Here is a 15,053-nt window from a genome sequence, read left to right as displayed (position 1 = left end):
CATTCAACCTCCACAGGCTGTTCTATGGGGTTTCACCTTCACTGGTCAGTGTCAGTGTAGCCTCGGAAACCCATGCTTTTTAGTGTCAGTGTGACAGGTGTCCATGTCAAAGCGTCTTTGTATCAGCATCAAATACAATCATGTAGACCAGTGGTTTTCAACCTTTTCTGCGTCAAGGACCCCCAAATTGACACACATGGATCCCCATTTGAAAAGATATGCCAGGGACTCAACCATTTTTGATTTATTGGGGGGGTCCCAATCTACACTGTAGTATCATCATCAGTGTTCATTTAACTCTGAGAGTGTACAAATGGAACACAATTGACCCGTTAGGGTCCATTTGGTTCCATTTGTACACTCTCAGAGTTACAGACACACAAGGGTCAATTTGGTTCCTAACTATTCATTTGTCTGGGGACCCCCTGGAACCCCCTCAAGGACAACTGGTGGTCCCCGGACAACTGGTTGAGAACCACTGATGTAGACTGTCCATCTACTTCCAAATCTGATCAATCATACTGTATTGTGCACATAGTTGATGTGCTCGTCAGTTGCAGCGTTTAAGCATCATTTATTGTAAGCCACATACAGTAGTCCTTCTGGCCTAACTTCAATATTACATTATCTCATGTCTAATCACTTTTAGTTGTATTTGTGTGGCTATTTACTTATGCAGCTATGCAGAATATTAGTATAATATAGTATAGTCCTAATATTAGTAATAATTCTATTCTAAATCTATACAATACACTGACTCACTATTTCAATACTTAATGCCTATATTGTAGCAGCCTGTTAAGTTTGTTGTATTGTATCGATGATGGGGTATTTCATCCTCTGCATTTGACCCAACTATTAGGAGTATCTGGGTACCAGAGACCAGCTCTTTGCTCAAGGGCACATACTAGTTTTTTGGGGTGGAAGGAACCCCACACGAACACAACATGCAAAGTCCACACATAAAGTCCCAAAGACAGGTTTGGACTCAGGACCTTAATTAGTCTACTGATCTTGCTCTTGTAAAAAAGCCCCAAAAAATTACATAAAATAGACAGACATAGGCTAAAAGATTAATTACTTCACTTGTACGTTTATAACACTGGCACACACACTAGGAGTGAACAAAATGTTTTATTATAAAGTCAATGATTATTTTTTGTACATAAATTACAAACATTTACATCCCAATTGTTCTGATAATGATGTATGATACATTTGCTGTGGTTTGTACGTATATATATTGCTTCATTTAAAACATCTCTCCTACATTCTACACAAGAGTTTTGTTGCAGGGTGTGTTTTTTTTTCTTTTCACAATCACCAGTCAGTAGTCAGTTGAGGGAATGGATAATTCATTTTGTGTAATTAGTAAACTTCCATTTAAGCATCAACCCCCTAAAGACTTAGTTTACAGACAGGACGACACAAATGGTTGAACCTTTCTACAATTAAACCACCTGCAATAATCTCCCAGGTACCTGGAGTACAGTCCCATTGTGGCCGGATAATGTGTGTGTTAGTAAAGGAACACAATTGTAGCTTTGATATTTTATATAATCAAAATGTAAATAATGGTGGCAACATGAGCCTTTGCTCATCTTCACCGTTTATTGTTACTTCAATGCATACACCAAACTGACAGGAAGTTTTATAATTATAACCATTAGCCTACAGTATCACTATTCAAAATAATCACTTAAGTGTCAAAAATAAAATTAAGAGACATACCACATACAGTATATCTATAATTAATCAAAAAATAAAGTGAGCAGTGTGTTGGTAGAAAATACTTGCTACTCTTGGGCAATAATCCACAGAAATTCTGGGGCTTTCATGAGCTCAAACAAAATGACGGGAGTTACTCCTGAATTTAGGCATCTATCATTGTGGTATTCCTCTGGCAGAGCAGCAGTTCTGAACTGCTTTCACTTCTTGTTCTTATTGTACTTGATACATTTACATCACTTTTTAAAAAAAAACCTCAGTAGAGGTAAAGAAAGTACAGACTTTCTTTAGAAAGAAAGAAACCCTAGTTGTGATAACTAGATACTTTTCACCTCTGTGCTTAACCGATTTAGAATTACAACCAGATGAACTCAGGCTGCACAAGTAACTCGTGGGGTCTTTTGGACTGTACAGAATAGCAATGTTCAGTAAGGCTAAGCATTTACACATTTTATTACATTATGCCACACAAATGATCCTGAGTGAGTGCTGATTTCAAACAATTTCACCTTGTCAGTCCTAGTGAAAATCACACTCGAGTCTGTATATTCATATTGCAAAATGAATCATGAATATTGGTCTAACCCATCAAAATGAAGGCAATTATGATAAACTCACAGACTTGGCCAAGCACGCCACCCACCTACTTACAGGTAACTTCTAAAATAAAACAAGCAACTCTCTGAAACAGGGTTTAAGTGCTTTGCAAAATTAAAGACAACAATGCACTCGAGTACAACAAAGGCCACTACATACTTCAACAGACTTCTAAAAGTTTGTTTGGACAGGGTAGGCTATACTGTAACTACAAAATGACGTCATTTAGAACTTCGGCAGTGGCCCTCAAAACTGTGTTTGGCTGTTCTTGCACCTCCGAGATGTTCTGACTCGCCAAATAACGTTTGGACAATGTGATTGGTCAGAAGGCGGTCAGACATTCAAGGTGGGCATAATATATTTAGTTTTGTTTCCGCATTCTGCCAGCAAGGAAAGCACCAATAGTTTTGAAGAGACGTTGGCTGATTAGGTTATGCACTATGTCACGAGTCAACCTGCAGGAGGTGCCAACACCTCTGTAATCCCTCTCTGAGTGAACTTGCATAAACACAACCTGTCGCACGAAATGGCAAAACGTCCCTGAAAAAATTTCCCACAGTACATCGGAGGGACATCCAGGTATTAAAACCACCGGTTCCAGCGCTGACTGTACACTAAAGTAGGGGCCCTGATGGCAAAGGCTCCATCCCCTTTGTTCCATAATCTGGATTTAGGAACTGCAACAAAGGCAGCATTTGTGGATCTCAGGGAATTAAATGTAAAAGTAAAAAAACAAAATAAATCATCTCTTCTTAATTTGGACTTATTTTAGCAGTTACCCGTATGTGTGTGTGTGTGTGTGTGTGTGTGTGTGTGTGTGTGTGTGTGTGTGTGTGTGTGTGTGTGTGTGTGTGTGTGTGTGTGTGTGTGTGTGTGTGTGTTCTGTAAATTTTATATGTGCGAGGCACACAGCAGACAATACTGCAAAATAATAAGTATTAATAGTCTGTTTTGGATAAATCTGTACAATTACAGCCTCTCTATACATAACTACAATTTCTGAGCTGCCATTACAGCTTCCAAAAACCTTTCAAACCGGTCTTCATAATAAGACTCTGTGCTGCTCGTTTGATATGGATGTTAACACTGAAGCCAAGGGGTTGGAGAACAGGGGGTCCTGGAGTCCCAGACCCCCTTGCTCCCTCCTGCACCACACACCCCTATCCCTAAGCCTTGTACCAGGTCAGCCCAGTGTAATGTCAGCTCCTGGCATAGTGGTATAACGGGGGTCCAGTTTGGGCACGAAGCCTTTAAAATCCCTAGAAGCCTGGGTTCCAAATACATCCAGCACCTTCCGGTTCATCGTAGCAAACCTAAACACAGGAAAGGAATAGAGATTCTATTGTCATATTTTTGTCAACTACTGTATATTAATTGTGATACATTATGGATACAGCTTTATACTTTCTCCCACAGTCTGAATCAAATGGACAAATTCACGTTTGCCAGGTGGCGTTTCAAATGAGCCAACATGTTTGACGTGTTGCCAGCGGCATACCTGATCGCTACACTGAACAATGCTGGCACACTATTTTCATCTTATCCACTTGTCTTTCTCTATTATACTCTTCTACATTCACCAACCCACTACTAAAAAGGAAGAAATGCAAGGGAAACCTGGATTGAAACCCAGATCTCCCACGTGGGAAACCAAACATTTAACACTCACACATACAATATAAAAATGAATATACAAAGTGCATATTAACATACCTGCCCTGGGTCAATCGCAGGAGGAACTTCCAGTACGACGGTCGAAGGTTCTGCACTTCCATCACGGCCTGTGAGTTGGTGTGAGTAATAAAGTCAGGAAGGGACATTAACACGAGGCACCTCACTAATGCTGCTATGTTAGTCTACACTGTCCAACCAGTTACCATTCAAGAGTCCTGTTCCATTTTGAAACCATGCTTGGCATGTAAAATCATATACATGGATGACGAATTATGGAAACCATCAGCCACTGTGACTGTGAAGAACATCCTTAGTGGGACTACAAAAAACCCTTAGTGGGAGTGTGGGACAAAAAGTGGAATGGAAACTGGGCAGATATTGTATATTCACTGGACTTGCTTTATTTAACCAGCATAGTCACCGCTATTAAAACATGTGTTTTTCGAGGGAGACCTGGCAAGGCAACAGCAAAAGCTTTACAATGAAACACAAAGCACAAAGCATGAAAAGTTACAAATGCCTAACAGAAAACAAGTGGAGGTTTTGGCACTAGAGGAAAGGTCATAACAATGAACAGTAAATTCCATGGCAATCCAGTCATAGTTTTCAAGATATGTTGTTTGGGACCAAAGTGACGGGCAGAGAGTCGGATGGATGGACCTACAGTACATTGCCATTCTTAGAGTCCTAAAAAAAAGGGTTCAAAGAAATGCTTTCCTGGCCTGAAGACAATATTGTAAGTTGTCCTGAGCATGAAAGAATATCATTATGTGCATGTGTGCTTTTATTACTTACAGCCTGAAAGCAAATGGCAGTGGAGATGGCATATATGAAGGTATCGGCTTGAGGGAAATAGGGGAAGTGGCCAGCCTCAATACCCTTGAAGTACATGGTCTGTAGAGGGACAAACATCAAACACAACTGTTACAAATACCAGGCTGACACATGCAGTTAACACACACTTGACTGAGCGCCGACCTGGCCAATTTTGAAAATGTTAAGAAAATTAGGAAGCTCTCAGAAGGCCCCGCTTCCCTGACTTTTCCTAAATATTCCATTGAAATTATCTAGTTTTTATTTATCTGAAACGTTTTCTAAAAACTAAATATGGCACCTTGATACCATCCCGAGCGTTAATTTTAGGTTACATTGACCGGTCTCCCCCACTCTCCCCCAAGGAGGGCATGTCTTCACACGACCACCTGGAGATGTGTCATTATTATAGTTAATGGGATCATAGCTGCTTTGTCAAACATGTGTGTAAAGTTATAAGGTGTAGTTTTTCACGGTCAACTCGAATGCTACTAGAACAGTTTATCCCGCCGTGCAATTCAGATGACAGCCAAATCAAATATCTTGCTCGTATCCTACTTGGTTGCGCAACTAAAACGTTGTGTTTAAAACGACTATAAAAGGTCCTTACACACCGGGGGCGTTTTTTTCATGCGAATAATACGTTATTTTTTTTTAAACCTTATAAAGTTAATGCAAGCTTCCACATCCGTTTCACGGAGCGAAAACGCGTCTTTTATTTATTCGGACCGCATCCGAATTTTGCGTATATTCGCATAATCGCCGGTGTGTAATGACCTTACCTCCTACAATTGGCATCTCTGAACTTAACTTCATTCATTTCTGTCCATATCTGTCTGTCTGTGACTGACTGTCTGTCTGTCTCACCTCTCTCTCACCTCAGCGCACGCCACACTGCACACTAAAATATACTCAGTGTTTATTTATGATTTTTTAACTCAAGAGATGACTGACTGTGGACCCTCATAATTCTGTCTGTCAGCCCCTCAGAGCACGCCGCCCTAAAATCCCCAGTGTTCATTTATCAATTTTTAACTCCAGAGAGTGGAGGCTAAATTGTAACCATAATGGTCTGACGGCCCCATCTCTGTCCATCTGTCCTGTCGGCACATCCATTATTAACTCGATGAGGTCTAATGTCTAACTAATAATTTTCCAAGGATGATCGGTGACGTGACTAAATGCCGTCACGCAAGTGTTAAACTGCCCATTTATACAGGATTGAAATAGTCAAATCTAAACAAAATGCTTTAAATATTATTTAAAGCACGTTCCAGGAAGAGGAACATATTTTTTCCATAGTTTTGGTAAATGTTACATTAATACTTATCAAGGAGCTTCTCAACAGCATGATTTGCTCTTGATGTGGATAGCGGCTGATGTTTCCGTCATGTAACAGAAACAATGCAAAATGTATGCAAAGCTTTCTCTTACCTCCACCAGCTTGGAGAAGAGGTACATAGATATCGATGTGCTTTTGTAGAAGAACATTGACATGCCTGCCAGGAATCCTTTAGGAAAGGGAGTGAGTGAGAGGGAGAGAGAGAAATAATTATATAATCGGTTAATCGAGTTCAATATGTGCTTTGCATATATAAAATCTAGGATGTCTGATTTATTTCAGTAAATACAGTATAATGTGCACATTTGGTCAAAATCTGTCCATGAGTGAGGCACACCGCAGACATAATAATAACCTGCTTTGGAAAAATCTTGGACAATTACAGCCTCTCCACACAAACAATCCTACTGCATAATAACCACACTTTCTGAGCTGCTGTTGTACAGTTTTGAGTCTGTAGATAGAGTGAGAAGGAGAACCAGAGAGAGAGGAGGGGGAGAGTGAGTGAGACGACAGAGTGCGAGAAAGAGAGAGATAAACAGAGAGAGAGAGGGAGAGAGAGGGAGAAATAGCTCAAATCTCCTGAGAATTCCTGTAAAGAGGCCTGGGGCCATATGTGCTATGTGCAACATGCACACAAAATGGATGCATATACATTTTTTTGCATACACGAGTTTTTCAGATGTAGAAAAAGATACATACACCTGTTCTTGATCAGGTGACGGTCAGAACACAGATCACACTGAGTGCATATTGTACCTTCCCAACTTTGTGAAGATATTTGCACAGCATCATTTTTAAGTGTACACACCCTTGATAAATGTGACTCCTGGTCTTGAAGAAAAGAAAAAGGATTTAATTGGACAGTTAATGATGCTGTGACTTACCAGCTATGATTGCATGGAGCTCATCGTCAAGGTTACGCATCCAACGCAACAAGCAGCTCGTTCCCTGAGTTAAAAGAGAGTTTAATTGAAGACTGACTCTCTCATTAGCATTTGGGTGAAAGGAGACTGTTGTGAATAATACATCATTTTCAGCTTAAAGAAAGAATACAAAACAATATGTTGCATTCAGGTTTCTTGTTGATGAAATGTGCAATAGGTTCTTCACACCATTATCATAATTTTGTTTGAATATTCTCTGTATTCGAGTGTACAGTAGATTCCATTCTTTTAAAAGAGTGGAGTGTGAGGAAAAACCTACCTTATATATACTGACAAAAGAACCCAGGAAGGCTCCGAGCTGGAAGTTCTCCTTGTTGTAGAAGAGCGAGGGGAGGCGGGAGGGCTTGGTGAACACCTGCCTGCAGGCAGAGGGGATTTTGAGGCAGCATTGGATCAGGTAGCCCACGCTGAACATCCTGACAAAACCCTAGACATGATAAATGAAATAAAATATACATTTAGGTTTACAGTTGCATTAAGTTGACTTAGAAAGTAAGTGAGTGGGTAGGTAGGTGGGGGTTGGGTGCCCTGCTCAACCACACTTCACCATGACTGCAGTGGGAGTTGAGCCTGTGACCTTAGCGTTATAGGGCATAGCAGTTGCGGCCACTTCCTGGTTCCACTTAAAAATACTCAATGCATTTTTCCCATTGACATTTCCAAAAATATTTATATCAATTATTTTAAGCCTAGAATCAAGCCATCCAGGGTCCTGGTGAATAATGACCATAAAACGTTTGATTCTGTGAAAAAACTTTTTTGAAAACGGCAAAACAAAGGGTATTTATTAACACATCCACCGCCAGAGGTTAATCTCATAATAATGTACTCACCTGCCAAGGTGTTTTTGTTGTTTTTTTGTTTTTTTCATGTCGCCATAGATCTTGTTAAAATCCTTAAGATTGAGCCGTGAACGGTCTGTTTACGTCCGCGAGATCTCCCTGTATCTCCCAGTGAAGACCGCATGTCAAACGGACTTCCATGACTGTAGTTAGAGCGGATTACGTTAAACAGTGAAATGCGAGGAGAAAAAACTACAGGAAGAGAATTGAGTTTCAGTTTCGTCTGTAGAATGGGAGCGGGCGTGATCGTCGAAACCGGATCCCAAATAATTCTATTTCCTGTCATCAAACCGGAAACGGAAGTGGATCAAAAAAATTCCGAAAGTGCACCCGGACCGCGCATGCGCGAAAAGACCGCAGCCCGTAGGACTACGGGCTCGGCGCTTAACCGTTGGATTTAACGGCCCGTAGAACTACGGGCCCGGCGGTAAAGGTGTTAACACATTGAGTGCCAAAAACGGTCCGGACCGTTTTTCATAATCCAAACGAGGAGTGCCAAAAACGGTCCGGACCGTTTTTGAGAAAAAATATTTTAAAAAAAAGAAAAAAAAAAAAATTTCCTTCACAGCACCAGGAGATATCATTTTTCGAAGATTTAGACTCCAATCCACTTCCTGGTTAACTTATGACTTCAAAAGCCTGTATCTCGGCTCCTGTGTACATTTTTTTTAAATTATGTATTTTTGACTATTTTCGACTATTTTCAACTGGCTGCAACTATGGAACGGATTACCTAATGTTTTTCCCCCGATTGTACGAGACCCCTGTGTGTGTAATGAGGGGGTCACCGTGAGGACGGTGATCACTGAAAATATTTTGTGACTACTTGAAAAACGTTCAAAAAATGTTAAAAATCCAGGCACTGTGAGTACCCTGTTTTAAAAAAAACCTGGCACTCAATGTGTTAAATATAGTATATCATATAATTAAATATAAAATAAAATAAATCACAGAAAGAAATGTTTAATGGTCATGATTCACCAGGACCCTGGATGGCTTGATTCTAGGCTTAAATTAATTGATATAAATATTTTTGGAAATGTCAATGGGAAAAATGCATTGAGTATTTTGAAGTGGAACCAGGAAGTGGCCGAAACTGCTAAGCCCTATAGGACAGCAACTACAGTAAATACTGAGTTCAAACTACACTGAAAAATGTTGCATCAATCATGGCATCAACCGGGTGATCAATAAATAAGGAATGCTCTTACTTTGACACAGTAGGCGATGCAGTTGTCCTGGTAATGTTTACAACATCTATGCCTGGGCCCTCGCTTGCATCTGGATTCAAGAAAAATAACAGATACAATAACTTTACAACTGCGCACATCATGTTTGCATATGCTTGATTATGTGTGATAAAGAGACACAAGGAAGCACATGAAAATGATATCAGTGTACAATAATGTAATGACAATAACGTTTACAATATCATAAGCTCTATTGTGTCACTGTGCTCACTGTGCTTGTGACTATTGTGAGTGCATAATCTACATAATCAAGTCCATGATAAATGAACGGTGTGTACTCCCTCACATTGATTCTAGCAGCCGTCTAGTGCAGGCAAGCAGATCTTTCCTGCTGGAGCCAGGGCGTTCTTGTGCCTCTCGTGATATCTCTGATATCTCAGTCTCTATAGCAGCAATCCTCTCTGAGGGCATGTGGGAACTTTGCTCTGGTGTGATGGAGTGACTAGGAATCTCTTCCTTCCCAACGATGAACCTGATGGAATAAATAAATGAATAAAAACCGCAGTATAGTGCAGTGATCCTCTGCTCTTGTGCGGTGTCCCAGAATCCGATTAGGTTTCTTTGTATCCAATTTGGATTTTAGGAATGAGTTCAATGCCATTATGGTGGAAGATAAAACCAGCAGCAATCAAACAAGAAGATAAAAGCCACTGGTTTAAAAATCAATGGTGAGGTTAATAACTTACTTTAACGCAGAAAATGCAAAGCCGTTGAGACCGTCTTTACTCCTGGAAAGACAAAAACCCAAGACAAGCATTAACCAGACCTGAGGCAGATTCTAAAAAACTTTTCTGAAAAACTTTAAAAAATAAAAACGATTTTGCTATGTATCGTCTGTCGGGTGGAAACCTCATATGTCCAAAACTGTGCCTTTTCAGGATTCAAATTCAAAAATAGCAAAAATAGCAGATCTACATGCTCAAAACGCGTAATTTCGCGTATCATATTTTTTATACTTTTGTGTGACGCTGTAGTATGATCAAGTAGGGCATTAATTTACGAAAAAACACAAGAAGTTAAAATATGGAGATGAGAGGTTTCTGCACGACAGCAAAATGACAAAGAGAGACGTTCCCAGCTTGAAAGGTACAACAACGTATCGGTGTAACATGCCTAAACTGGTTAAATGGCAGTTGTTGCTTCCAGGCTTTTGATAAACCTAACCAAACAATTCACCAGAAAGCATCTGTCCTCATTGTCCCGCTTACCTGAAGAAATACATGTAAAGTGATGCCGTTATGCAGAACAAGAGCACCTGCAGAGGGACAGAAACGGATAGCATCAGACACAACAGGTGCAATACGGACACACACACACACACACACACACACACACACACACACAGGTGTTTGTTGGACAAACAGTAATAGACCCAGGGGCTCACATTCTGAGGGTACTTGGTTCAAGTCCCTCACCCTGACACTGTTAGAATGTCTACAACAGTGGGCCCCCAAAATTATGTGTTTGGCCACGGATCCCCCATTTTTGCCAGGGACCACCAGAAGAGATTTATGTAAAAAACAACCCAAAAAACACCTAAATCATATAAAATGTTTCAAATCTTTTCAATAGCAGATATACAAGCTCGCAGCACTGCACAAAGTGACACGCTGTGAGCTTGTATATCTGCTATTTTTGAATAGCCATTAGCCAACATATAAATGGATAAAGTGGCTTTGAGAACCAATGGTCAATACATCAACTCTATTTAAGTTGCAATATTTTCAATTCGCTCTGGATAAGAGCTACTGTAAATGACAAAAAAAAAACTAAACTACACTGACATCTAACTTTGTGTTCTTTTTCCAAAAATCTATTTTTGGCCGTGCTGTGTAGTGTGTACTTGTCTAGTCTACTGGAACATTGTCAATGCTACGTTCTGAAAGGTCCCGTTTCACTGAGACCAATGTGCGCTTTGTAGGGAGGCCTAATAGGTGAGTTGTATTTGTTTCATGTCGAGTTATTTCTGCAACAAGTGCCAAATCAAATTCCTCATAACGTGCCAACCGCCAAGACAAATTCCTTCTACCCAAGAACCAAAGCGAATGGCTTCTTCTTGGCAAGTGCCAAGACAACTTCTTTGTGTTAACAACTGATGTATACCTTTGTACTCTGTTTTGATCTGACACAGTACAACACCTCACTCGCCACCACCTTACCTCTCCATGTTTGAGGGGGTTGATGATGCCTCGCGTCACTGCCATGCGGAACAATGTCTCAGTGGCCTGCCAGCAAGATTACAAATGCATATTTACACAGGAAAAGCGGTCTATTAAAAATTCAAATGCATCCACCAGATAAGATTAGCTTTACAGTAAGAGGAGAGCCGAGGAACGTCTCTCAAACACCCAATCAAAATTAGACTTCTCTCTCAACCAACCAAAAAAAGTTTAGATAAAAAGATAAAAGGTGAAGGTTTTGCAGTCATTTCTAAGGCAATTGGTAGGTACAGATCAGAACAAAGAGCGGTTCTTACCAGGTTGGTCATGTATATTGTCAGTAGTCCTCTCCTGAAAGTAGGAAAACAGAGACAAACTAATGTTAAACTGATATATAGGGGTTCAACCAGTCAATGTGCAGGCGACATACAGTAATGGGTTTGATTCCCACCTCAGGACCTATGTCGCAGTCCTCACTTTCCTGTCTCTGCTATATTTAAGTAGCCTGGACTTTAAATACGCTACTTGGGCATTATTAGCCAGATTACTAATTCACCTCCATATTGCAGCAAAGCAGAAATGCCCCAAAAATAAATACATATTAGAAAAGGGAAAAGCTGTCAGTTCCAAATGTTAGCTTGTGATGAATAGCCTACATTTTGTATTGAGTATGCGACTGCTTTTCTGCAAAAAAAAAAAAAAGATCTTTAGAATGTACTATATATATATATATATATATATATATATATATATATATATATATATATATATGGACATAGATAACATTTCAAGACAATATGAACAGGTATTCAATAGCATAAACTGAAGTATGTGCAATCCACTTATTTTTTGAGTGCACAAGAAGATGACAAAGATAGACAAAGGAGAGAAAACAGGCACCTCTCACCTGCTCTTGCGTTCGATGAGGATGGAGATATAGGAGGCAGGCAGAGCCGCACCAAACCCGGTAGACCAGGGATAGAAACCTCCAAGCATCTTCCTGAGAGTGGGGAAAAACTTAGTATCAATTAAAAAGGAAAACATCATTTGATTTAATAAGAATATGTTATTATAATAGCCCATGAAAGTACATTATTAGTATTTGTGAACAACAGAACAACAACTCTTTTGCAACAAGAAAAAAAAAGCGCAATTGATTGAATACACATTATTCTTATTGCATATAAAAGTCAATGTGGTATCTGTGGACAACAGATCAACAGCTCTTTCGCAACAAGAAAAACAAGCGTCATTGACAGGCCTTGAATGGGTGACTGATTGTGTATGTGCTAGCATGCAGAAGTGTGTGTGTGTGTGTGTGTGTGTGTGTGTGTGTGTGTGTGTGTGTGTGTGTGTGTAGAGGCATATTGGAGATAAGGAGATTATTGAGGGCAATTGGGAACATACAGTGGGAGCTCCATACCTGAGAACGCAGAAGAAGAATATATAGAGTCCTCCATTGGCAGCGAGGAATGAAGTAGACTGTAAGATCTCAGGCAGAAGCCTCTTCAAATAGTAGTCCTTTTTCCTTCTCCTCAAGATGGCTGCAATCTGCAACCCACAAACAGGGCCCACAGTTACTATCGCGTTGGAATCTAATCAGGAGGACATCTAGCAGCAGTTGCTGCATCAACCTTACAATCTATGTTGGGACCTTTGACCACTTAAAAGTGAATTACTGCATGTAGGTGAAAGTGTCTGGCCAGCAGCACTCACTTTCATCCATTTAGGATCTTGTTTATTATAGTCAGCAGCAGCCAGCAGCAGCTCAAAAGTATAATAAACAAGATCATAAATGGATGAAAGTGAGTGCTGGTATTGCTTTCTAAGAAACTATTTCTGCCTGAACCGTGCACCCAATACACATGTACTTCGAACTCCTCGTCTGATGAGTGCTTGCTTCTTTCTCTTGAAAGTGTCTGGCCCTCATACTTGAACCTCACACAAGTGAGCTTGTACTGTAGCTAGTGCACAATGTCCATCGAGGCAGTTACCTCGCCTGCACCTCTGGAAGTTCTGTGTGTGTGTGCAGCAGCACTAGTTACTGGGTTTAGACAATCCAGCCAGACACAGACAGTGGTGATTTGAATCCTTTTGTAATTATGTACAAACACCATCCATGTACCAGAGAGCAGCACCTCGCCAGCATGTCATGCTTCTCAATGTCTTTCACTCATTATTATTATTATTATTATTATTACTAGTCAATTTGCAAGACAATTTTGGACTTTGCCATTTGTGACGTATTCCTAAAGTTACATCATTAATCGTAGCGCTGCCATTGTTAACGCGGTGTATCTAAGGCACTGGTTCTCAGTGATAGTGGGGGTCCCCCAGGGGTCCTTGAGGGAGTACCAGGGGGTCCCCAGCAAAATGTTAGATAGTTAGGAACCAAATGAACCCATGGGTCTGTAACTCAGAGAGTGTACAAATGGAACCATATGGACCCTATAATGTACACTCTCAAGAGTTGTGCTGGCACAAAATATTTTTGAGATTGGGGGTCCGCAGCCAAATACATATCATGGACCCCCAGTCCATGACATGAAAAAGTTTGAGAACTACTGTTCTAGGGGACATTCTGAAGGCCTGCAGGCTGCAGTCAATGCAATTGCATACAGCATTGGTTCTCAAAGTGGGGTCGGGGACCCCCAGGGGTCCTTGAGGGAGTTCCAGGGGGTACCCAGCAAAATGTGTAAATATAACCTCAGAATAATTATGACCTTTTATACTTTGGCTATTCAAAAATAGCAGATATACAAGCTCATAGCGCGGCACCGAGTGCCGTGCTATGAGCTTGTAGATCTGCTATTTTTGAAAAATCTTGAAAATGTGTGACATTTTTTTAATATACATATTTTTTTAAAGCGAACATTTGTAACTCAAATCTTTGCTTCTGGGGGGGGGGTCCCTGGAACAAAATATTTTTAGATGGGGGTCCGTGGCCAAATACATATCATTTTGGGGGTCCTTGACATGAAAAAGTTTGAGATCCACTGGCATACAGCACATGCATGAACTTGAGCCCATATTATGCTGTCAGACAGACAGACAGACATGTCTCCTACTTATTGGTTAGCCTGCGTTAGCTTCTGTGGCTCAGTTACAGTATAAAGCCCAGTGTCTACGGTCTGTGTGTGGCGGACTTACCACGTAGAGCGGAGCATAGATCTTAAAGGAGACCTCTAGAGCCCCTCTCGTCACTTCTAGGGTCGACTGAATGCACGACGGGTTCCAGGTATGTCCTATCTCGTAGCAGCTGTGCGGTATCTTGCTGAGGGCGGCCATGTCTGTGTCTGTGGTCGTGGTTCACGTCCCCTACTGTAGCTGACTGACTGCAGCGTTGCCAGATTGTGCGAGAGAAATAAGCACGGTCTATGACAACAAGACCAAGGGAAGGCAATTTGACTTTTTACAGGGGCCAGTTTCGGCCAGCCTAGCCTACACACACAACACAAATATATATTAATGTGGGTCCTTGACTAGCCATGGTTCACATGACGCTTGTTATGACAGTCATGTTTCAGGGCTAGGTCCTTGACATGAAAATATGTGAATGCTACTGGTTTCAACAACAATAGTTAACAGGTCCAAATAAGCAACTTCACTTTAGAAACAAGCCCCAAAAAAGCAACCCGCAACTATGCCAATATTTACAAGCAACTTTACAGGAAAACAAGCCCAAAGTCGCTTATAATAAG

The 15,053-nt window shown here is 40.7% G+C and overlaps 1 protein-coding gene across 1 annotated transcript; it reads right to left on the bottom strand.

Moving 5' to 3' along the window:
• Positions 1–3,113: 3,113 nt before the first annotated feature.
• Positions 3,114–14,651, bottom strand: tmem135 (transmembrane protein 135). The gene is made up of 15 exons (XM_080435242.1): positions 14,503–14,651; positions 12,776–12,903; positions 12,260–12,352; positions 11,670–11,703; positions 11,353–11,418; positions 10,402–10,448; positions 9,880–9,921; positions 9,480–9,665; positions 9,155–9,224; positions 7,361–7,528; positions 7,042–7,105; positions 6,247–6,323; positions 4,795–4,893; positions 4,039–4,106; positions 3,114–3,638 (listed from the first exon to the last, which is right to left on the bottom strand). The coding sequence occupies exons 1-15, from the start codon at positions 14,638–14,640 to the stop codon at positions 3,509–3,511; spliced, it is 1,410 nt and encodes a 469-aa protein (XP_080291368.1). The 5' UTR covers positions 14,641–14,651; the 3' UTR covers positions 3,114–3,508.
• Between the last annotated feature and the right edge of the window lie 402 nt (positions 14,652–15,053).

Source organism: Gymnoscopelus braueri (genome assembly GCF_963280865.1).
Source record: "Gymnoscopelus braueri genome assembly, chromosome: 8".
NCBI lineage: Eukaryota > Metazoa > Chordata > Actinopteri > Myctophiformes > Myctophidae > Gymnoscopelus > Gymnoscopelus braueri.
The sequence above is the reverse complement of the archived record's forward strand: the minus strand, read 5'-3'. Positions and strand labels throughout refer to the sequence as shown.